The 25480-nt window shown below is 35.5% G+C and overlaps 1 protein-coding gene and 1 pseudogene across 1 annotated transcript in view; one reads left to right on the forward strand and one right to left on the reverse strand.

The window, feature by feature from the left end:
• SKAP1 (src kinase associated phosphoprotein 1) overlaps positions 1-25480 on the forward strand; it is a 275716-nt gene that overhangs the window by 16869 nt on the left and 233367 nt on the right. The window contains exon 2 of the mRNA XM_029929018.1: positions 16435-16540. Coding sequence (XP_029784878.1) covers positions 16435-16540 — 106 coding nt within the window. The remainder of the gene's footprint in view (positions 1-16434; positions 16541-25480) is intronic.
• LOC115283095 lies at positions 12167-12223 on the reverse strand (annotated as a pseudogene).

Genomic DNA, 25480 nt, shown 5'->3' on the forward strand with positions numbered 1-25480 from the left:
CTGGGCTCTGGGTGAGCGCATTGGTATTGGGATGTTTCTTTTAGGGCCTCTCAGTTGACAAAACAAATAAATATATGTTTTTATAATAACCCTATATATACTTATATCTATAAAAATTCTCTATATAACCATCTATATCTACATATAGCTATTCCTGATACTTGTTCCTCTCCTTTCCATTCCAACAGAGAGAAACCTGGTTCCAGCCAATCATCATCCATTTATTGTTTTGTCAGAATATACAATATAGTAATATAAGAATTATTAACCCATACACCTGTGGGAAATAATGTCATTGACTATAGACCAGTATTTATGTGCAGTTTCTTGTGCCTTTAGTCTTATAAACTCCACTTATTTCCAAAGTTACTTAGGTCAGTCAGTACCTTCCCCATCCCCTTCAGTGAGGTTCCCCCCCATTATTGGTAATACAGTGATATTGTGTTGCTGCAATATGCATTCTTTCCTGAGATCCCCAATCTCTTAAATGATTTTTTTGAATTTATAGACGTTAAGGCTCACTAAGTGTTGTAAAGTTCTATAGGTTTTGACAAATGCATAATGTTGTATATCCACCATTAAAGTATCATATAGCATAGTTTCACTGCCCTAAAAATCCTCTGTGCTTCACCTGTTCATCCCTTCCCATTCCTCTTGAACCCCTTGATCTTTTCACTGTCTCTATAGTATTGCCTTTTCCAGAATGTCATATAATTAGAATTATACAATATGTAGGCTTTTCAAATTGGCTTCTTTCACTTGGTAATATAGACTTAAGATTTCCTCATATCTTTTCATGGCCTGATAGCTCATTGCTTGGTAGTACTGAATAGCATTCCATTGTCTGGTTGTTCATCCATTCACCTACAGACAGACATCTTGGTTGCTTCGAAGTTTTGGCAAATATGAATAAAGCTGCTGTAAACATCCATGTATAGGTTTTTGTGTGGACATATGTTTTCAGTTCAATTGGGTAAATACTTAGGAGTGTGACTGCTCTACCTTCTGGTAAGACTACTTTTAGCTTTGTAAGAAGCTGCTAAAATGTTTTCCACAGTGGCTGTACAATTTTGCATTCCTGCTAGCAGTGAATGGAAAGTTCCTGTTGCTCCACGTCCCTGCCAGTGTTTAGTACTGTCAATTTTTATGAATTTAGCTTCTCTAATAGGTATGTAGTGATTTATTACTGTTGTTTTAATATGCAATTCCCTAACGACACATTATGCTAAGCATCTTTTCATATGGGTTTTCATCCTCTGTATATCATCTCTGGTGAGGTATCTGCTCAGTTCTTTTGTCCATTTTTAAATTGGACTTTTTATTCTCTTGTTGTGGAATTTTAAGAATTCTTTGTATATTTTAGTTACCAGTCCCTTATCTGTTGTATGTTTTGCAAGATTTTCTACCAGTCTGTGGCTTGTGTTTTCATTCTCTTATTGTTGTCTTTTGCAGAGTAGAAGTTTTCCATTTTAATGAAATCTAACTTATCAATTATTTCTTTCATGAATTATGATTTTGGTGTTGTAGCTAAAAGCTTATTGCCAAAAACAAAGTCACCTACATTTTCTCCTATGTTATTTTCTGAAGTTTTATAGTTTCATGTTTTACATGAATGTTTTACATTTAGGTCAGTGATCCACTTTGAGTTAATTTTTGTGAGGGTGTAAAAATCTGGGTCTTTAAAAACAATTATGGCAAATGGTGTCCAGTCATTCCAGCACCATTTGTTAAAAACTGTTCTCTCTCTGTTGAATTGCCTTTACTCCTTTGTCAAAAATCAGTAGACTCTGTGTGGTCTATCCCTAGACTCTCTGTTGTGTTTCACTGATCTGTGTGTCCAGTCTTTCAACAATAGCACTCTGCCTTGATCACTGCAGCATTATAGCAAGTCTTGAAGTTGAGTAAAGTCAGTCCTCCAATTTCTTCCTTTCTCCTCCTCTGTTTTCTTCTTCAGTATTGTGTTAAAAATACACTATGAGAATATCTGAATTTCTTAAAATTTCTACTTGAATATTATGTTTAAATGGCTATGTGATATTTCATTATATGGATCTATGATATAACCAAGAACCATTTTTTTTCTTTTTAAAGTTTATTTTTTGGTGTTTTGGTTATATTTCTTTTTTTAAATATTTATTTATTTTTGAGACAGAGACAGAGACAAAGCCCAAGCAGGGGAGGGGCAGAGGGAGAGGGAGACCCAGAATCTGAAGCAGGCTCCAGGCTCTGAGCTGTCAGCACAGAGCCAAATGCGGGGCTTGAACTCATGAACCTGAGATCATGACCTGAACCGAAGTCAGAGATTTAATCACCTGAGCCACCCAGGCACCCCAACCAGTATCCAATGTTGAATGTAAAAACCTCAGGACATTTAATATCTTATTTTTGTAAATGAAGATAAAAAGGTCATATTAGCAGAGAACAAAAATTGAAAGAATAGTGAAATTGCAAGTAATTGCAATTTTCTTTCTTATATCAATTTCTGTATTTTCCACATTTTCGACAATGAACAGCAACACTTTTTTTAATTTTTAAAAAATGTTTTATTTATTTTTGAGAGAGAGAGAGACAGCGTGAGCAGGGGAGGGTCAGAGAGAGAGGGAGATACAGAATCCAAAGACAGACTTGAGGCTCTGAGGTAGCTGTCAGCACAGAGCCCAATGCAGGGCTCGAACCCACGAACCATGAGATCATGACCTGAGCCGAAGTTGGACGCTTAACCGACTGAGCCGCCCAGGTGCCCCAATACCTTTTTCTTTTTATTAGAGTGAAAGGTAAAATCTGTTTGTGTTTGTTTTCTAAAGTCCGATAAATATTTCTTTTTTCGTTTCTTCTCTCAATCTGTCTGAATACTTTAGTGGTTGCTTAGTATTTGAATATGGATGCACCATAATTTATTTACCTATAATTATGTTACCATATTAATGTATTCAGAGGAGCAGCACAGAGTAGTGATTATGAGCTCAGGCTCTGGAGCCAGATTGCTTGGGTTCATGTCTGTGCTAGGTGTTTCACCTGGGAGCAAGTCTTTTAACCTTTGTTTTGCTCATCCAGAAAATGGGACAGTAGTGTATACCTCAAAGGAAAACCAATGTCTTTTGATTTGGTATGATATGATATTTATATTAGAAAAGATTTTGCTTTAAGATTGATCACTTAAGAGAAAGCCCATCAGATAGAGTGGTAAACTTGGTTAAATAAGGTAGGTGATATACTGAGGGACTTTTTGGATTCTCTTTCCCATTCAGTGGTGAGTAGTGTGTTCAGACCACATTTACTATGATTAGCTTCAACTTCTAAACTGAAGGGCAAATGTATTATACACTGATCTGTAATTTTCTTCTCTTAATATTTTTTATCAAGTTTTGATATCAGAGTTATACTGGCTTCATAAAATGAATTAGAAGGTGCTCACATATTCTGCTCCCTCTAAGAGTTTGTGTAAGGTTGGTATTCTTTCTGCCTTAAATGTTTGGTACAAATCACTTGTGAAATCTTTTGGGCCTAACTTTTTTTTCTGTAAAGTTTTTTTTTTTTTTAACTATGCATTCAATTTCTTTTTTAGATATAGGGCTATTTGGATTTTGTATTTCATCTTGCACATTTTGGTAAATTGTGCTTTTCAAGGAGTTTGTTGGTTTAATGTAAGTTGTCAAATTTATTGGCAAAAAGATGTTGGTAATATTCCCTTACTATTCTTTTAACTTTTGTGAGATTTTTAATAATACCGCTTTCTTCATTCCTGATATTGTTAATTTATGGGTGTTTTTCTCTTTCCTTTGATGGATCTTGATAAAACTGTTAGGGGTTTATCAAATTTTTTGGTCTTTAAAAAGAACCAACTAATGTTTTTTTCTGCTTTCAAAATTGTTTTCTAGCCTTATCTTTATCATTTTCTTTTTTCTACTTGGTATTTAATTTACTTATATCTTTCTAGTTTCTTAAGGTGAAGACTTAGACCATTGATTTTAAAACTTTCTTCTTCTCTAACCTGAACATTTAAAACTATACTTTTCCCTTAATTAAGCAAAGAATCTATAAATCCCATTAATTTAAATATGTTGTAATTTTATAGTCATTCCACTTGAAATATTCATTTTATTCAAAGAATATTATTTCTTCTTTGGCTTATGTTATTTCAAACTGTTGAGACTTTTTACTTATCTTATTATTACTAATTTCTAAATTCTTTTGTGGTCAGAGAATGTATTTTGTAAGGTCTTAGACTTTTGGCATTTATGAAGATTTCTTTTATGGCCTAGAATAAGGTATATTTTGGTGCACATTCCATGTGCATTAAAAATGTATATTATGTAGTTGTTGGATAGATCATTCTATGGATGTCAATTAGGTCAAAGTGATTGATGGTATTGTTCAGGTCTTCTGTCTCCTTAGCGATTATTTTTCTAGTTGTTCTGTTAGTTTCTGAAGGAGGCTGGTAAAATCCCCAACTATGATTGTAGACATGTCTTTTCCTCACTTTAGTTCAGTTGGAGTTTGCTTCAAGTATTTTGTAGCTCTTGTCCTGTGCATACACATCTGTGATTCTGTCTTCCTCATGACTTGGCCCTTTTATCAGAAATATCCCTCTTTATTTCTGGTAATACTCCCGGTCTTGAAGTTTTCTTTGACATTAATCTAGCTATTCTAACTTTTTTTTTTCTTAAAAAAACATTTTTTTTACTGTTTTTATTTATTTGAGAGAGAGAGAGAGAAAGATAGCATGAACAGGGGAGGGTCAGAGAGAGAGGGAGACACAGAATCTGAAGACAGGCTCCAGGCTCTGAGCTAGCTGATGGCACAGAGCCTGATGCAGGGCTCAAACCCACGAACTGTGAGATCATGACCTGAGCTGAAGTTGGATGATTAACTGATTGAGCCACCCAGGCACCCCTATTCTAACTTCTTTATGCTTGCTTTTTGCTTCTGTATCACTTCCAGTCTTTTATTTTCAGCCTGTGTCTTTGTATTTAGGTGTATTCCTTGTAGACAGCATGCAATTGTCTTGCATTTTTATTAGTCAAACATACTCTCCTTTAAAAAAATTTTTTTTTAATGTTTATTCATTTTTGGGGCTTAGTCAGTTAAAAGTCCAACTTCAGCTCAGGTCACGATCTCACAGTTTGTGAGTTCAAGCCCCATGTCAGGCTCTGTGCTGACAACTCAGAGCCTGGGAGCCTGCTTCGGATTCTGTTGTCTCTCTCTCTCTGCCCCACCCCTGCTTTGCTCTGTCTCTGTCTCTCAAAAATGAATAAGTGTTAAAAATGTTTTTTAAATGTTAATTCATTTTTGAGAGACAGAGTACAAGCAAGGGTGGGGCAGCAAGAGAGGGAGACACAGAATCCGAAGCAGGCTCCAGGCTCAGAGCTGTCAGCACAGAGCCTGACGTGGGGCTCAAACCCAGGAAGAGCAAGATCATGACCTGAGCTGAAGTCAGACACTTAGTCAAGTAAGCCACCCAGGTGCCCCTCTACTTTTAAATTAGAGTGTTTAGTTCATTAACATCTAGTATAACTATCGTTATGAATGGATTTAGGGTCTACCATTTACTATTTGTTTTCCAATTGTCACATTTTTAAGTTACACTTGCCTTGTTAAGAATTAATAAAATGCTTTTTAGCATTCTATTTTAATTTCTCTATTTCTAAAAACTGTACTTCTTTGTTTTATTTTGTTTGTTAGATTTAATCCAGTGATTATAATATCCCTAATTTGTTACTTCTGAGGCTAATATTGTGCCAATAAACTGGTTTCATTTACTTGCCTGCCTCCCCATATTCTATCATTGCCATATATTTTACACATGCCGATATTATAAACTAAAAAATGCAGTGTTTATCTGTGCTTTAAATTGCCAGCTATCTTTTGAAGAAATTAAGAAGAGAAAAAAAAGTGAAAAAAAAAGTGATAATGTTTTATATATACCCACATACTTAGTTTGGTGCTCCTTTTGATCTGAGTTTCCCACTGGTGCAGCTCAACGAATTTCCTTTAGATTTCTTTTAGTGCAGGTTTCCTAGCAAAAAATGTTCTCCATTTTTATTTACCTGAAAAATGTCTTTATTTTGCCTTCACATTTTGATGACTGTTGTCACTGGGTATAGAATTCTGAGTTTATAGTTTTTTTTTTTTCTCTTCAGCACTTTAAAGATGTCATTCTGGAGGTGCCTGGGTGGCTTAGTTGGCTAAGCGGCCGACTTCAGTTCAGGTCATGATCTCACAGTTGGTGGGTTCAAGCCCCACATCAGGCTCTGTGCTGACACCTAGCTCAGAGCCTGGAGCCTGCTTCAGATTCCGTGTCTCCCTCTCTCGCTCTGACCGTCCTCCGGTCACACTCTGTCTCTGTCTCTCTGTCTCTGTCTCTCTCTCTCTCTCTCAAAAATAAATAAATATTAAGAAAACAAATCTTTAAAAAAAAGATGTCATTCTGATGTCTTCTGGCCTCTATTATTTTTGATGAAAAGTCACTTTTATTCCTCTATATGTAATGGGTCATTTTCTCTTTGAAATTTTTCTGTCTTTGGTTTTCAGCAGTATGACTATAATGTGCCTACATTTAGTTTTCTTTATATTTATTTCATGTTCACTGAGCTTCTTGAACCTATAAATTGATATTTTTTTTTACCAGACTTGGACATTTTTAACTGTTGTTTCTTCTGATACTTTTTTTTGGTTTGTTTGATTTAACTCGTTTCTTTCTTTTCTTCTGTGACACTGAATATATGTAAGTAATGGCCTTTGATGTTGTTCCCCATTCCACTAAGCCTTGCCTGAGGCTACTCCTCGGTTACTCCATCCCACATGGCTGGGTGTATCCTCAGATGAAACACTGTAAAATTCAAGTCTTATTCAGCGTTTCTTTCAACAATCAAATTTCTGCCAATTTCTGCCTGGCTTTGGGTACTGTTGGTGCCTTAAAATAGTTGTCTTTAAATATTTTGTTGATAATTCTTATCTTTGCAAAAGTTAGTCCAACACAAGTTATTCTCCTATTACCCAGAAAACTATTAAATATTTTAAAAATCATCTTCTGGCTACCCTACCAAATTCGCACAAATTCTAAAGGTTTTCAAGTTCAGAGTTTGAAGTTTGTATATATTTGGTTATAATATCTGCATAATAACAATTTTTTTCCTTCTTAGGCTTCTTTTTGTCTAGAACCTCCAGAATAGTGTTAATTAATTAATAGTGGGAGTAGCTGGCAAACCAATCTTGTCTTTCTTTCTTTTTTTTTTTAATATTTATTATATTTGAGAGAGAGAATGAGAAGGGGACAGCAGAGAGAGAGGGAGACACAGAATCCGAAGCAGGCTCCAGGCTCTGAGCTGTCAGCACAGAGCCTTATGCAGGGCTTGAACTCACAGAACATGAGATCTTGACCTGAGCCGAAGTCAGCTGCTTAACATAATGAGCTACCCGGGCGCCCCAAACCAATTTTGTCCTTTAATGATAATGACTTTAATTTTTCAGGCATAAATATGATGCTGGTTTGTGATATATATATTTCTTAGGCTAAGAAGATATTCTTTAACTTCTATTTAATGAAGTTTTATCATTAATATTAACTAACTAGAATTCCAAGAAAAAATTTTAAAAATACAGTTTTGCCACAAATAGATAATAAATATCATGAGGTGAGGTTTTTGCCATTTATCAACCTGCTTGTATAGATCTCTTTTTTAACATACTAAATAAATATATAATGCGTCAATAATATTCAAGCATCATCATATTCCCAGGATAAACTTTATATTATTCTTTTAATGTATTGCTAAGTTTGACTTACTAGTATTTTATTTAGGATTTTTGTATTTTCATTAACTTTAAATTGATTCCTTTTTATGGTCTTTTAGAACTGGGAGTATGCTGGCTTATAACAATGGTTAAAGAAGAAATTGGTCAGATTGTTAAAAAAAGAAGTTCAGATTCATATAGTTACATAGATGTCTTTCAAACTTTTAAGTAATAAATCATTCCCATACTACATGAACTGTCTCAGTGCACAGAAGAGAATGCTTCTTTTTTTTAAATATTTTTGTCTTTATTATTTTATTTTAAGAGACAGAGACAGAGAGCGAGCAGGGGAGGGACAGAGAGGGAGGGAGACACAGAATCTGAAGCAGGCTCCAGACTCTGAGCTAGCTGTCAGCACAGAGCCTGATGCGGGGCTCGAACCCACGAACCGTGAGATCATTACCTGAAACAAAGCTGGACGCTTAACCGACTGAGTCACCCAGGCACCCCTGGATAGCTTCTTATTTTTGAAAATAATCTCTCAAATGGGAAAGAATGATACTCAATATCACAAAATGCAGAATACATAAAAGCACAAAGAAAATTAAAATAACTTGAAATCTCACCAACTTTATGAAATATTCCATTCTTATTAAAATTCTTGTATTTGTTATTGCTTCCTTTTATCCTGCTTTATTTCTGTATATTTGTTCTTTCTTTCCCTTTTCCTGGATTACCTTTGCTAATGGTTTATGAGTATATTGGATTTCCCCCTCGCCTCTGAAAATTCCCAGCTGTTAACACTTATTTAGCATTTATACATGTTTTTTCACTGTTTTTAAGGTCAGTGGTTTTTTAACCACTAAGTTGTGCAATGGAACCCTTTTCGAAATTAAAGTATTATGTGAAATCACAGTATATAAATAGATAAAAGCCAAGTGCTTGTGATTCAGACAAAGGGGAGGGAGGGGAAGGGAGGGAGTTTCCCAGAGTCCCACTTACTTGACCTGCCCTGCTCTTTCTCTTCCTTATCAGAGGCTTATGACTCCAGAGAGCACTGTTAGACAGCCACTGTTCTGATTTATTAATTCTGCTTTTATCTTTATTGTTTCCCTCTTCCTATTTTCTGTAGGCTTGTTTTATTGCTCTTTTCTGATTTCTTGAGTTCGGTGCTTACTGCATTAATTTTCATTCTTATTTAGTACTGGAGATAAATTTAAGTCTATGAATTTGTCAGTCAATACAATACTGGTTATATCTTATAATATTTTATCAGGGCTACTTTCTCTGTAGGTTATAATTCTAGTTTTGAGTTTCCTCTCTGATCCATGACATTAGTAGGAATGTGTTTTCAATGTCTAGGTGTGAAGGGGTTTGTTGACTCTTTTTTTTAATGTTTATTTATTTGGAGAGAGAGAGAGAGAGAGAGTAGGAAAGGGGCAGAGAAAGAGGAAAAGAGAGAATCCCAAGCAGGCTCTGCGCTGTTGGTGGCTCAGTCAGTTAAGTGTCCAGCTTTGGCTCAGGTCATGATCTCACGGTTCATGGGTTCGAGCCCCGCATGAGATCATGACCTGAGCTGAAATCAAGTGTTAGAGGCTTAACTAACAACTGACCCATCCAGATGCCCCTGTTCACTCTTTTTAATTTTAAGTTATGGTTTTATTTCATAGTGATCATAAAAAATGATCTTTCTAATTTTGAGTTTTAAAGAAACTTACTGATGTTTCTTTGTAATCCAGTGTTTAATCAATTTTATAAATTTTCTATGTCAGTTGTAAATTCTGTGTTTAGGTTGAGCTTAGTTTTTAGAGTATTCTGTTTTTAGGTTGCAGAGTTCAGTTCACTTCTAATATCAATCTTATTGATTATATTATTTAAATCCTCTGTATTTGTACTATCAAAGTAGTATCTGCTTTCCATGTATGGCTATTGAACGTTTGAAATGTGACTAGTCTGAACTGTTATGTGTTGTCAAGTGTAAAATACACACCAGGTTTTGAAGATTTACTACAAAGAAGATAAACTATAGCAATAAAAATTTTTTATTGATTCTGTATTGAAATGACATTATTTTGGATCTGTTGGATTGGAAAAAATAAATATCACTAAAAATAATTCCACCTCTTTTTGGTACTTTTTGAAATGAGGCTACTAGAAAATTTCAAATCACATATGTAGCTTATGTTTTATTTCTTTTCTTTCTTTTTTTTAATTTAAATTTTAGTTAACATATGGTGTAATACTGGTTTCAGGAGAATGATTCAGTGATACAATACCCAGTGCTAATCAATCACACATGCCCTCCTTGATACCCATCTTTCATCTAGCCCATCCCCCACCCACCTCCCTCCATCAACCCTCTTTTTGTTCTCTATCATTAGGAGTTTCTTGTGGTTTGTTTCCCTCTTTTACCCCCACTTTCTATATGTTCATCTGTTTTGTTTCTTAAATTCCACATGAGTGAAATCATATGGTATTTAGCTTTCTCTGATTGACTTATTGCACTTAGCATAATACATTCTAGTTCCATTGTTGTAAATGGGAAGATTTCATTCTTTTTGGTGGCTAATACTCCATTACACATATACACCACATCTTCTTTATCCATTCAGCTGATATTTTATTTCTGTTGAACATAACTCCCCTATATAATTAGGTATTTTGTCTCTTGTTTATTCAATATGTCATTTGAAAATATCTTCTCCTATTCCGTTGGTTGCCTTTTAATTTTGTTGATTTTTCCTCATATATCCTTTTTTATTAAGGCTATTTTTAAAATGCAAATATAATTAACATATAAGGTTATATTAGTTTTGTGTGTACAATATAATGATTCAACAATTCTCTGTATTACTCAGAGCTCATCACAATCATTGTAACTCTTAGTCCCTTTCATCTGTTTCAGCCCCCAACCTCTCCTCTGGTAGCCACCAGTTTGTTCTCTGTATATGAGTCTGGTTTTTTGTTTGTCTCTTTTTTTTTCTTTCTTAAATTCCACATAGGAGTGAAATCATATGATATTTGTCTTTCTCTGACTGGCTTCTTTCATTTAAGATTATGCCTTCTGGGTCCACTCATGTTGTTGCAAATGGCAAGATTTTGTTTTTTATGGTTGAGTAATATTCCACTGTATAAAAATACCACATCTTTATCCACTTATCTGTGGATGAACACTTGGCTTACTTCCCTATCCTGGTTATTGTAAATAATGCTACAATAAACATAGGGGTGCATATACCTTTTCAAAATATTGTTTTCATTTTCTTTGGGCAAATACCTAGTAGAGGAATTACTGGATCATACAGTAATTCTATTTTTACTTTTTTGAGGTTTTAGACAGTGCACCCATTTGCATTCCCACCAACAGTGTACAAAGTTTCCTTTTTATCCCACATCCTTGCCAACACTTGTTATTCTTGTGTTTTTTATTTTAGCCATTCTGACAAATGTAGAGCGATATCTCACTGTGCTTTTAGTTTGCATTTCCCTGATGATTGGTGATGTTTAATATCTTTTCTTGTGTCTTTTGGCCATTCAGAGTGTATTGTTGAAAAGACTTTCTTCAGGAAAGAATATAAGTGATAGACATTGAGAGCTACAACTGTTTAAAATGTTTTTCTGGTCTCCTTCTTATAACCAACATCTTGGCTATGTTTAGAATTCTTGAAAACAGAATTTTTCCTTTAAAACTCTGTAAAACTTTCATTTTCTGATGCTTATTTTGTGGAGAGGCCATTTGACTCTTGTTTTGTAGGCAACTGATTTTTTCTATCTGGGTCCTTGAGAGATGTTTTCATTTCAAACTTCTGGGTCCTTGAGAGATGTTTTTATTTCAAACTTCAATTTTAAAAGTTCAGAAGGATATGTGTACATGTTGTTATTTATTTATCTGTCTATTTAATCTTTTAACAGCCTCATTGGGATATGCAGTTCATATACCACACAACCTGTTCTTTGAAAGTATATAAACCAATGGCTCTTAGTATATTCACAGAGTTGTGCAATTATTACCACAATAAGTTTTAGAACATTTTCTTTTTTTTCTTCTTTTTTTGTTATTTTTTAAGATTTTATTTTATTTTATTTTAATATAACACAATTTATTTTTTAACATATGCAATTATTTTCCATCATTTACAATACAGTAGTTACAATGACACTCCAAACAGAAAAGCAAAGTAAAAAATCAAAACCCCAACTTCTATTTCATGTAATTAGACTTATACAGAAATTAGAAGGTTAAGTAACAACTAGTTAATCACCTAATTTCACAGCTATCTGAAGTGGCAGTTGTTATATAGCAGCTTATCTATAATACATTCAAGATAAATGATACAATTTATTACTTGCCCATAAGCTACAACACAGCCTGCTTAATACCTTTCCTTAAATTCCACCTCTATACTACAGTATACTTGAGGTCCATGCAAAAATGCTAATCTTCTCTGTATCGTTCCAATTTTAGTATATGTGCTGCTGAAGCGAGCACAGTTTTAGAACATTTTCAACATCCTGAAAGAAGACTTGAACCCCTAAGCCTTCACTCTCCAGTTCCCCTCCCTCCTGCAGTTGTAGGCATCTGCTACTCTGTTTCCATAGATTTGTCTATTCTGTGTATTTCATGTGAATTGATTTATATAATATGTGGTCTTTCTTTCACTTACCATAATAATTTTGGAGATTCACTCATATTGTAGCATGTAGCATTTCATTTCATGTTTTTTAGTGCTGAATAGTATTCCACTGTATAGATATACCACATTCATCAGTTGATAGACATTTGGGCTGTTTCCACATACATACTGGCTGGTGAGAATAATGCTGCTATGAGCATTTGTTTTCATTTCTCTTGCATGTATGTCTCGTAGTGGAATTACTGGGTCATTTGGTAACTCTCTGTTTAGCCTTTTGAGAAACTGCGAGACTGTTTTACACAGCAGCGACACTGTTTTACACTCCCAACAGCAAAATATGAGGGTCTTAATTTTTCTACATCTTTGACAACATTCATTTTTGTCCACCTTTTTGACTGTTGCCTTCCTAGTGAGTGTAAAGTACAATCTCATTGTGGTTCTGATTTGCATTTCCCTGATGACAGTTGATGTTGAGGATTTTTTCATGTGCCTATTGGCCATTTGTATATTTTTGGGGGAGTACATGTCTGTTCAGATCCTTTGCTCATTTTAAAGTTGAAGTGTTAAGAAACAAAACAGATGAACATAGGTAAAGGGAAGGAAAAATAAAATAAAAACAGAGAGAGGCAAACTATAAGTGACTTAAATATAGAGAACAAACTGAGTATTCTGCAAGGGTGGTGGGTGGGAGATGGGCTAAATGGGTGATGGGAATCAAGGAGCGTACTTGTGATGAACACTGGATGTTGTATCTAAGTGATGAACTGGATTCTACGCCTGAAACCAATACTACACTATATGTTAACTAACTTGAATTTAAATAAAAGAATAAAACAAAAAGTTGAATTATCTTTTCATTACTGAGTTGTAAGAGTTCTCTATATATTCTACATATAAGTCTCTTATCAGCTGTAGGATTTGTAAAAATTTTCTCCTGTTCTCTGGGTTGTCTCTTTGCTTTCTTGATGACATCCTCTGAATCACAATGGTTCCTAATTTTTGATGTCCAATTTATTTTTTCTGTCGTTGCTTATTTTTTTGGCATCACATCTAAGACACTCGCCTAATTTTAGAAATATTGCCTAATCCAGCATCACAAGGATTTAAGCTTGTTTTCTTCTAAGAGTTTTATCATTTTGCATTTTACATTTATGTCTTTGATCCATTTTGCATTCATTTTTGTATATTGTTTGAGGTAAGGATCCAACTTTGTTTTTTTGCATATGGATATTCAGTAGTTCCAGCACCATTTGTTGAAAAACAATATTTTTTCCTATTGAATTGTCTTAGCATCCTTGTCAAAAACTTATTGACTATAAAGGTGAAGGCCTATTTGTGAATTTTTATTCTTTTGATTTATGTGTCTACCTTTCTGCCACTACTGTATGGTCTTGATTGCTGTAACTTTATAGTAAGTTTTAAAATCAGAAAATGTGAATCCTCCAAAGTTGTTCTTCTTTTTTCAAAATTGTTTTGGCTATTCTGAGTTCCAGAATTTCCACATGAATTTTAGGAGTAGCTTATAAATTTCTGCAAAAAACCTAACCAAGATAATGCAATACGGATTGCATTAAGTCATTTCAATCAAAATGACGACTGTCATTTTAACAGTAGTAAGTCTTTCCACCTCTGAACATGGGTGTCTTTCCATTTATTTAGGTCTTTAATTTTTTTTAAACATTTTGTTTTGCAGTTTTCAGAGTTTAAGTCTTGTGTTACTTCTGTTAAATTTATTTCTAAGTATTTAATTCTGTTTTATGCTATCTTAAATGGAATTTTTCAAATTTCATTTTTGGTTCGTTCATTGCTACTCTATAGAAAGACAGTTGCTCTTGTACATTAATCTTATTTCCTATAAACTTACTGAATTTATTAGTTTTATAGCTTTTTGTTTTTTAGTGGATTCCTTAGGGTTTTCTATACACAAGATCATGTAATCTGCCAATAGAGATAGTTTCACTTCTTCCTTTCTAGTCGAGACTATTTTAATTTCATTTTCTTGTGCAATTGCCGTGGCTAGCAGCAGTACAATCTGAGTATATGTGGTGAGAGCAGAACATCCTTATTTTGTTTCTGATCTTTGGAACAGGGGAAAACATCAGTCTTTGACATTAAGAATCATGTTAGTTGTGAAGTTTTTTGTAGCAGCTCTTTATCAGGCCGAGGACGTTTTCTTCTATTCCTGGTTTGTTGAGTATTTTTTATCTTGAATTTTTGTCAAATGCTTTTTCTGTCTCTATGAGATGATCATGTGTTCCTAGTCCTTTATTGATAGGTGTGTTACATTCATTGAATTTTGAGTAGCATTTATTTTTATCTTTTTTTAAAATGTTTTTTTTCCATAATATTTTATTGTCAAATTGTTTTCCATACAACACCCAGTGCTCTTCCCCTCAAGTGCCCTCCACCATCACCACCACCTGTCTTCCCCCCTCCCCCCCTTTTTTAAAATGTTTTATTTATTTTTGATACAGAGAGAGACAGAGCATGAGAGGGGGAGGGTCAGAGAGAGAAGGAGACACAGAACCGGAAGCAGGCTCCAGGCTCTGAGCTAACTGTCAGCACAGAGCCTGATGCGGGGCTCAAACCCACGACCGTGAGATCTGACCTGAGCCGAAGCCGGAGGCCCAACCGACTGAGCCACCCAGGCGCCCTATTTTTATCTTTTAATTCAACTTCCCATTTCCTCATTCTTTAGCCTTCAGAGAACTTTAAAGAAATCCATTAAATGACAGATGCAATTGATGTGATGCAAATCCCGGAATGGTGATGGTGGTCCTCGGAAATTTTTAACTTCCAGAACTTATACCTCATCAAAAGTACTGGTGAGGGCTATCTAGGATTGCTTTGTTTTGCTTTGGTGTTGCTGAACAGTGTAAATGTAAAACAAATTTTTAAGCATGCATATGTAACCCAACTGTATAAATTCATAACATTATTTTAATAGTATATGACACAGTTTTATATTGAAGGTACTGTTTTTTAAGGTGGGAAATTTTAACTGTGTTATATATATTTTAGGGTTTATAACCCTATTCTTCATAATAAAGTATGTAGGTAGTATTTCTGACAATTGTCATCATTATCAATGTATTTTGTCTTTGAAAATACCTAGATGCCCCCCATTTCTTTCAACCTAACATGTTTTGTTTCATACCATATATATCTATTATGTCTCTATTTTAACTTATTTTTTTAATGTTTATTTATTCTTGAGAGAGAGAGAGAGAGCGAGCAAGTGGGAGAGGGGCAGAGAGAGAGGGAGACAGAATCCAAAGCAGGCTCCAAGGTCTGAGCTGTCAGCACAAAGCCTGATGCAGGGCTTGAACTCACTAACCATGAGATCATGACCTAAGCTGAAGTCAGTTGCTTAACCTGACTGAGCCACCAGGTGCCCCTATCATGTCCCCGTTTTATAATATTTGTTCACATTAATTACAGTTTCCTTCTTTTGGACACATTTTTCTTTCCACGTGAGTTCCTTCACTTGGTTTCATTGTCATTTTCATTGATGATGCATTTGCTGATTGAGTTTTCTTCTTTGAATGCCTGCCCTTTTGTTCCTAATTTTGTAGTTCTGCTCTGTTTTTTATTTCAGCTGTATTTCTTGGTATTTCTTCCTCACTTCTGTTGGCCTATGACCTTCTATTACGGGTTTATAATATTTATAAAGGGCTTATGAAATTGACAGTCCATCCTCTGCTGTCAGAGATAATTAATATTTAAATGTGTTTTTGAAATGGTTGAGATGATAGTTATTTTTTGTGATTAATATATGTATTAGCATTCCAAATTTATAGCAAGGTCTTGGATTATCAGAAGGAATCACTTATAGGCATACATAAAGTTTTATTTATTTTTTATTCAGGTAAAATTTATATAACATAAAATATACTGTTTGAACCAATAGTAAGTGTACAGTTCTGTGGTATAAAGTACATTCACATTGCTTTGCAACTTTAAAGTTTTTAAAGAGAAAAGAATATCCATTTCTTAATTCCTCAGATTTTCCTATTGTCCCTTATTACTTCTTCTTTTCTGTTGCTCAACTTTTCATTTCTTTTAGATGCTGAGGAATTCTTGGCGGAAGGTTTGCGGAATGAGAACCTCAGTGCTACTGCAAGGGACCACAGAGACCATATACTAAGGGGCTTCCAGCAAATCAAAAATAGGTTTGTATAAACTGGTTCCATTTTTCTTTGTCAGCTTTTACATAATTTATAATCAGTAAAATTTACTTTAATAGTGTATAAATTAACAAAGAAAGATATATTTTTCATAGTTCTTTATACTTGATAGAGGCTTAGTAAATATTTACTGAATTGAATGAGAGGTAGGCAGGCATGGTTAGTGTAGTTAGTATACCAAAATAAAAATATTTTTATAATTGTGTACCTTAAGATAATGTATCTGCTTTTAGCTTTAGATTGTTGTGTTCATCTTTATTGAATACTTTGGCAGAATGTGTGAAAAGCTAAACATTTATGCCTGTCCAGGTTACTAAAGGGAAGATGTTAAGGCAGTATGAGATCATTTTTATTACGACTTTTAGTTCTGATTTTACTTCCAAATCTCCTTCCTTGGTAGAAAACTTAAACCAGTCTTATCCAGTTGATTCTTTGGCCATGTTGGAATGTTTTAGTCTCAGACTGGTTTAGAGTATCATGGTCATTGACTTTATAAAATGACAGATCCTAACCTAACCTGTGCCTTCTAGAATGTGGGCATCTGACAGATACATACATTTGCTTGGGGGGAGAAAGAAATAAAAATTTTCTTTTACAGTATGTTTCCTGGCCACCTTTTTCTTGAAATGGTAACTGAATGAGATTTGGGTATAATGTTATTTTAAGCCTTTGTCAACCCAAAGGCAGTGTCGTTGAGAATGTTTGAACGAAGTACTCTTAGAAAAGGGAGAACATCTGTAGGGTTATGACTGGGATTTAATTTGTGTGCCTGACTGATCTTAGCATCTGCTTTAGAAATCTCACTGAAACTCCTGAGAAGCAGGGAGCTTTATCCTTTGGAAGGGCACAGCCAGGATCTATTCCCTCCAGAAATGTGAGAGAACCTCACAAGATACCCCGCTGGATTTTAATCGATCTTTCCTGCTGGCTAATTAAGCATCACTTTTACTCAGCGACTGGGGACTGTGTAATTATCAGCCTGGGTTGCCCTGAATAATTGAAACAAACAGAATGCAGAAGATGGGCACTTCTTGCAAAAGTGAAAATATCTATAATTTTTGGTGGGCTGGAAGAGGGTTTAAAACAAACCTCTCCATAATGTGACTTTATTAGTAGAGAAGTTTCGGCTTACTTGTGTATCTGAAGGCTTAGTTAGTAACCCATAGAATTGTTCTTTTTTCTTTTCACAAGTTGACCTTTGTATTACAGGAGTATTATAAGGATTGCATAAGGAATGAGGGTAGCATTATTTCAAATTGTGTTATAGGGAGACAAATGCCCAAAATATAATTGTGTATTGATAGTGCTATTGGTACAAATTTGTGATAAGGAATGAAAAAATAAAAATGTTACTGCATCTGTATGGACAAATACACAAATACTCCCATATTTGTACCACAGTGTGTGAAAAGGGCTAAACTGAAATTGGTAGTAAAAGGTGATTTTGTGCACACAAATGTGAAATGATAATAAGACTTCCAATAAGCAAGAAGAGTAGGCATTATTTCATTGAAAAGTTTTGTAACAACTGTTTAACTATTTGGGAAAAATCAAAGTGACTTCCCAGAGCCATGAGAAGAACTTGAATGCCCACCATGATTAATATATTATTTTATAATTAAAATCCCAGTTTTTAGAGGTGCACAGCAGAAACAAGAGAAGAAACTGTACCAAATATCTTAACAATGCTTCAGCTTTTGACATATGCTGGTGATGGGAACACACCATTTGTTCTTCCAGTTTAACCTTTTCTATGTTTTCCTAATAAAAGGAAGAAATAGAATTGTCACCTCTCTCATAGGTGAAGTAAAGGTGACTTTAAATTTTTTAAGTATATTTTTCCAGTTTTATTAAAACTACCATCTCTTTCCTTCTTGAAAAGGAAAATCTTTGTTAAATCATGGATATACAGAAAAAAGTGTAATTAAACAAAAACCCTTTAAAAAAGGTGATTTTATGGTAAGTCATTGTTATCAATGGAGCATCACTTCTTAGTCCTCTTTTTAAATGCACACACTTACACACACCCATGCACACTCGCAGAAGCTGTACTTGGTACGGGGTAGAGAGGGTTCCTTGTTCTCCAAGAGCTTGCTGTGTGGTTTGTGGGATAGACATTCAGGAAATAATCAGCAGGAGCTTTAGGAAACATCTGATGGGAGCTTTCTGTCCATTGATTTGTTGCAAGAAAGATGACACTTTATTTAGAATTTCATAATTATCAGATCATGGAGGAAATGAGGAGCCAGAAATTAGATACTGTACCAGAAAATGGAAAAATGAGGCTTTCCTTTGGCAAGCTGTTTGAAATTGCCTTACACCCACCCAGTCAGTCATATCCCGTTAATGTAACCCTTGTTTTACTGGACGCTCTTCTTCAGCCATATTGCTTCTGCGGTCTTCTTTACGGCTGGCGCACATTATACGCTCTGTGTCCTGATACCGAAAGCTTGTACAACAGCAGCCACGTTTACTCTTGTTGTGCAGCATTGTATCTCATGCCTAAAAGCCAGGTGTGAAAAGAAATTTGGAAGTCACCAAACTTGAGAGTTAAATCTATGTGACATGTGGACATGGAACATGGAAAGAACCACTGAAAACTGCTTAAAAAGTTGTGCCTTTAGTCATATAAAGCCATGATATTTTAGGATTTGGTACCTTTTGAGGGGTAGGAACCTATCTAAAACTATGAGCTGACATGTCAGGGCTTAAGGTGGGTCAAAAAATCTCAAGCAAGATAATCCGAGAAAGCCACTAGATGGACATAAGTACTATATGTGTACTCACACTACACGTGTATTTCATACACACACACACAGCTTTCCACTCTATTGTTGTTTTCTTGGTTCATTTCCTCTAATTCTTTCCTCAACTTGAGCTGCATGAGAATGGAAAGGGTAGATAGGAGTGAAAATAGCACTGCTTCTGATTCTTGCTAAACTTTATATGGTTAGTCTTAATTTTTAGGGCAACTCCGAATTCAGTGGTGTTTGCCACAGCTATGGAATTACTGTAAGTCCAGGTGTCTGACCATCACAGCAGTTATAATGTGCCGTTTGCTACCTTTCTGTTGTCTAGCCTTACCAACCCCAGGAAGTGATAGCTCTGTCCAGAGTTGTAGGTGTCCTCCAAGTGCTCATCTGTTTTTCAGAACCAGTAGCTTAGCCAATGTCTTTCCTTACAGACTTAAAAACTGACAAACAAGGGGTGCCTGGATGGCTCAGTCAGTTAAGTGTCTGACTTCCACTTGGGTTGTGATCTCATGGTTCATGGGTTCGAGCCCCACATCTGGTTCTGTGCTGACAGCTCAGAGCTTGGAGCCTGCTTTGGATTCTGTGTCTCCCTCTCTCTCTGCTCCCCCCCCCCGTCACACACACACACACACACACACACACACACACACACATGCACACTCTCTCTCTTTCAAAAATAAACATTTTAAAAAATATTTTTAAAAACAGACAAAAATTGTCTCTGTATCTCCATCTGCATTCTAGTTTTTTTTTTGGCTTACATGTATTGCCAATGAAGGATAATGTATGCCATGTAAGACAAAACGAAAAAACGGGTGCTTTAAAGAAGTGGAGCCCATGTGTGGTATTCCATGTCCTGAGCTGTGATTTCATTGCTCTTCTTCCAACTACCTCATTTAAACCTTCTCCCTGAAATCTCACCGCTTTCATATTCTGAGTCCAGGTTTTCACTGAGCTTTTTAGAGTATGATCAGAATGGAAGCCAGGCGCAGGCTCCTCCTGTTTTATTACGGCGGCCACTGCAGGATCCGTGCCAGACGTGGGACACCTGGAACGAAGCAGACACGGAGCCGCGTGTGGAAGCTGGATGGCAGTCTCCTGCGTTTGCCGGCAGAGTCGAGCATTTAACAGTTTGATTCGGGGGAGGCCATCTGACAGCAAGAATACGTTGGGAGTGGGGGAAGGAATGAAGAAAATAGAATATTTTTATTACTGAGGTAGGGATATATTCTCTCTTGATGGCCCGTTTTGGAACAGCCAGTCATTTATGCTCACTGTTGGAAGTGAAGGCTGGAGCCAATGGAAACAAACTTGGAGTATTGTTTCCTTCTGTGAAACTTAAAGGAGTTCCAAAGAGAGACAGGTAGATTTATAGCATAATGAAATGGAAAGAAATCAAGAAATAACTTTCTGTAACAGGATTATGGAATAAACCCCACAAAACCCAGGACATTTGATATACAGGCTGAAAAGAGTGTCTTGAACATGTTTCATTGTGGGTGGCTAGTGTCTAACTCTGCATGAAACATGATACACTAATACGAATATCATAAAAACAATTCCGTTTTCTTTGAGAACTTCAAGTGTTTCTTTTCAGCTTACCATGGATTTAACTTTAAAGTAGGATTTAGCTTAAGACTATCATCAGATGACCTTTGTTTATAGGATGAGAGACAAAGTTAGTCTGATACGACTCTTGGGAGTTAAAAGTTTCAAAATAGTATACTGTAAATACCATTACCATTAATTACATAGAGGGCTTGACTTTTCTTAAGTGCTGGTTAATGAGCTTCAACACCCCAAAAGAAAACACATTCAAATGAAGCGTTGTTAAAGAGAACTAAGGTGTAATGTGGTATTATATTAATTAATATTAATTGTGTTACTTGCAAGTTTAGATATTTGCTCCTAACGTCTTCCTGATGTTTCATTTTGCTCCTTACCCTGGAGTTTCAGTGCCAGCTCAGAAAAAAGAAAGAGTAGGAGATACTTGTACCATCCATCTAAGTTTCAATAGCTCTAAAAAAAGGTCCAAAAGTCATAGCAATAATTTGACCACATCTCAAAGGTGGATCATTTATTTTTTCCTTTTCTAGTCCTACCCCAGACTCCCATCCTTAAACCAAGAAAGAAACAAAACCCCGCCAAAACTTCAGGGTTCTCAGCTGATCGTTTATATGCCAAATTCCTGTACTAGTGTTCTGCTATTCAGTGAGTGTATGTTGAAATTTCACAACTGTGTTAAAAGATTTGGGGGGATATGCTTATGTGGCAGTGAGGGGTTATATTTATTCTTTGAGTCTGAAATTCTCTGCAGGTGAGGCTAATATAATGTTACTCACTTCTGGTCTCTTGGCTTAACCTGGAAGGGAAGATCATCTCATTTTGTCTTCTTTCCTAGCAAGCCTTCTGCTCTTTCCAAGCAGCCTTGAAGTGTATAACGTGCCTTTTGATGTTATGATGATGATAATCCTATGTATTCTTTCACTTATGAGTATATCTTGGGTTTGGTACCATATCCAAGATTAAATTGGTCCATATTTTTTTCTTTTACAAGGGGCTCTTGTGGTGATAGTAGTGAGCAGAAGCTTCTCCCTTTGGGCATCCTATAAAATATGTATTTTACATAAGTAACTGATATATCATAATATTTTAGTATTTTTTCATGCTGAGTAATAGTAATTTTAAAAGGCATGGATGAATGAATTTGTTCCCTTTAAAATTTTTTAATAAAAATTTCAAGTACTGTTCTTTTGAAACAGAATAATATGTTCTATTGTGAAAGGAATTTTGAAATGTGACTTAGGTGGCAGGCAAGTAACTGAACTTGTACCCTTTAGCTTGGACTAACTCATTAGAATAATAAGCTGAGCACTACTCTTTAGCTATACGGTTAGGTTGCTGAAATTTGCTTTATTCCTGATAGAATTACAGCTATCATTATCACTTGGGCACATTCCTATTATCTACTTACTATGGATCTGTCTTGAAAGGTCTCAGAAAATCCTGTGTCAGTTTTTTTTAGTACAGGAAGCTTGTCTATTTGTTTATAAATAGAGGCTCTTAATTCATACATTGTGTGAAAAGATCATTTATATAAAATCAGTCTTCATTTTACCTTGATTTTTAGGTCTCATTTTATCGGGAGCTAGTATTTTATCCCAGCCTGCACTATTTCCTCTGCTTACAGAAAGCCAATGAAAAAATGCCTCTCTGTGTTGTTTATTTGTGGATTTCCAAGGACCTTGTGGTTGTGGGGCCTTCCGGATTGTGGTTTTCTCTAATTTGCTTGTTTTCTCTTATTTCAGATATAGACCCACTCTGTATCCACTTTGTGAAAGTAGAGCAAAAGGGAGAGAAATATAAGAGCACTAGGTCAGCTGTCAGGAGCCAACCTCTTTGTTCTGATGTTATTTCTCTAATGCTGACTCATTCCATTGAAGATTCCCCTAACGATGATCTTATGTTTTCTTTTGAAGTTGCCTCTCCCATCACATTGTCTGGATTTTTTTTCCCCACATGTTACAAAAATGCAAACATTACCAACCAAAGTTTGAAACCTCTATTTGATTTCTTTTATAATGTCGCTATGATTTTTTTTTAATTTGGAAAATGATGCAGGAAATTTCATTTCCTTGGGATTTTATTTTATTTCACAATTCTTCTGAAATTGAGTTGGGCCTAAAGTGCGTTTTTATCATCGCACCACGTGAATCATATCTTCTTTGGAAGCCGGCTCTTCTCCCCCACTGTGTGGACTCATCCAGTCTCCCCGAAGTGCAGTACTAGCAGGGCTGATAATGAAATGCAGTCCTACTTATCACGTGCAGCAAAGGGCTCAGAGAAGACGGGGAGAAAATCAATCCCACAGGAACTTCTCGAGTGCTAGATATCCATATTTAACCCCCATGCATTTAAAATGGAAATGAGATTTCTTAGGGTTTTAGTTTTTGATTTACGCAAGATGTCACTGCCTCCTTGGCAATGGGAATATTTTACAGACCTACTGCTGACCTGTTTGGGAAGATCTCAGCCCATCGCCCCAGGTCCAATGTAGTTTCTTCATATTTCTTTCACAACTCTCAGCAGTGCTTTGCAATAGCTTTGATTCTTCAGGCTTCAAAGGATGCCCCTTCCAGGGCCAATCCTCTGAAAGCAAAAAAAAAAAAAAAAGAAAAAGAAAAAGAAAAAAAGGAAGACCAGCGTAGGGGAACAAACAGCTCAGAAAGGAAGGGGCTGCGCTCCCTGTGACAGCTCTTACTTTAGTCCATTATTAGAGAGTTTACAAATCAGCGATACCAAAGCTTGGCAAACCCAAGAAAACTCCATTTTGATGCCAGCACTTTGTCGCCACATTTGTTCCTGGAGTGACCTAGTCTTCAAAAGTCCAGCTTCAGATTGCTGTATTGGAGTTATGGCGTGGCTTAGAGAAGACGCATTATAATTTAATGCCAAACTCAAGCTCCCTCCTGAGTTTGTGAGCCTTGTTGAGGTTCTTGCTGTATTTTACCAAAAACTTTATGTCCACATAATCTCCATTAGCTATTTCTCTAAGTTATTTAAGTGTCTGTCTCATTTATGAATTCTACTGTAACAAAAGATCCATTTTGCGATTTGGTAATTGAGACCTTTCACCGTATCTATCAAGTGTCCTTGTGCCTTTGTTGATGAGAGAACGGAGATGTAAGAAATTACACAAAGTAATAGAATTAATAAAAGATTAGGATTCAGAATTTAGAATCTGTAATTAGTTGCTTAGTTCCCTTAGCTAAACCATTACAAAAAATGAATTGGCATCTTTCAAAAGACGATTGGTTTAAAAGAACTGTAACAAATATTCAAACTTAGTCAATTATGTATGCATACTGAAGTTCTTATGGATGGAGTAGACTAATGTCTAACGTATACTAATTTATTTTGGAATGCATCTAAAAAAAGATGGATGAGTAGATGGATGGAACAATGGATGGATGGATATGTGACAAAACAAATATAACAAAATGTGAGTCATAGATCAAGGTTGTAGGTATATATGGGTTCTTTCCATTTTTGTGCATATTAGAAATTTTTCATAATACAATGTGGCAAAATATTGTATTAATATTATTCAGGAATTATGGATTTAATTCACGGTGGTTTCAAAAAACCTCAGACTTCCTCAATTTGGAAATCTAATAAACATATTTGGGATTTTTAAGGATGGTGATTTTCTAGCCTTATTACTTTGTTATTCTAAATGAAGTAAAGAATAACCCTCTATTTTGTTATTTCTGCCATAAGTAGCTAACTTTTACACTTCTTTAAAACTTCTAGGCCAGCAATTATGGAGTGCTAAAATTCAATTCAAACATTCTGCCCAAGAGATCCTGAAATTTTGATTTTTTTTTAAGGAAAGGCAATTTCTGACTTTTCTCATAAATTTGATAAAAGGAAAGCTAATATGAGATCGGTAGTCCAGTAGGAAATGGAACTCAATTTTACATTTTTAAAATCACTTTATGGTATTAAAAATGACAGAGGTTAGAAACAAAGCTCTTATTCTTTTATTGAACTAGAATTGAAAGTGGCAGAAAATCATTTTGGCCCTAGTGCAGTAAACGTTATCACTAAAACATGTTCAGGGGATATTAGGGTAGTCTCTCAAGCACTGGAGACAAAAGTTCACAGAACAAGAACTGATTTTTCTGTCCTTATCTTGAAATTATTAGATGTACAGGAGATGAAAGTATCTTAGCTCTTAGAGGACAGGGAATGGAGTGTGCGTTGAAAATGATAATGTCTCCATTCTGGAGAGAGGTGAAATGGAGAGAGTACAGTGAGCGGGTGTCCCCGCACTGACAGGATGGCGGAGGGGGTCCACAGGCCTGGGAGCCAGCACCTGCACCAACCCCAGCACCGGGGAATCCAGAACCAGAGATAATGTCACCGCGCAAAACTGCACTGATAATGAAACGAAAAGCCAGTGATTCTACTCATTAAAAGAAGAATTGTTTGAAGATTTTATTTAAAAGGGAGATGAAACTGGAACTGTCAGCAGCTACTTTATTTTGAGAATCCAATAGGAGAGAAATTTTAAGTCCATGTGGGAAAAACCAATCATTTTTGAGTGTGCAGTGTAATTATTCTTTAGAATTTTGTGTAAATGGAGCAGGTTGGTAGGCATATGTTTGCT

The sequence above is a fragment of the Suricata suricatta genome, chromosome 17 (genome assembly GCF_006229205.1).
Source record: "Suricata suricatta isolate VVHF042 chromosome 17, meerkat_22Aug2017_6uvM2_HiC, whole genome shotgun sequence".
Lineage (NCBI taxonomy): Eukaryota > Metazoa > Chordata > Mammalia > Carnivora > Herpestidae > Suricata > Suricata suricatta.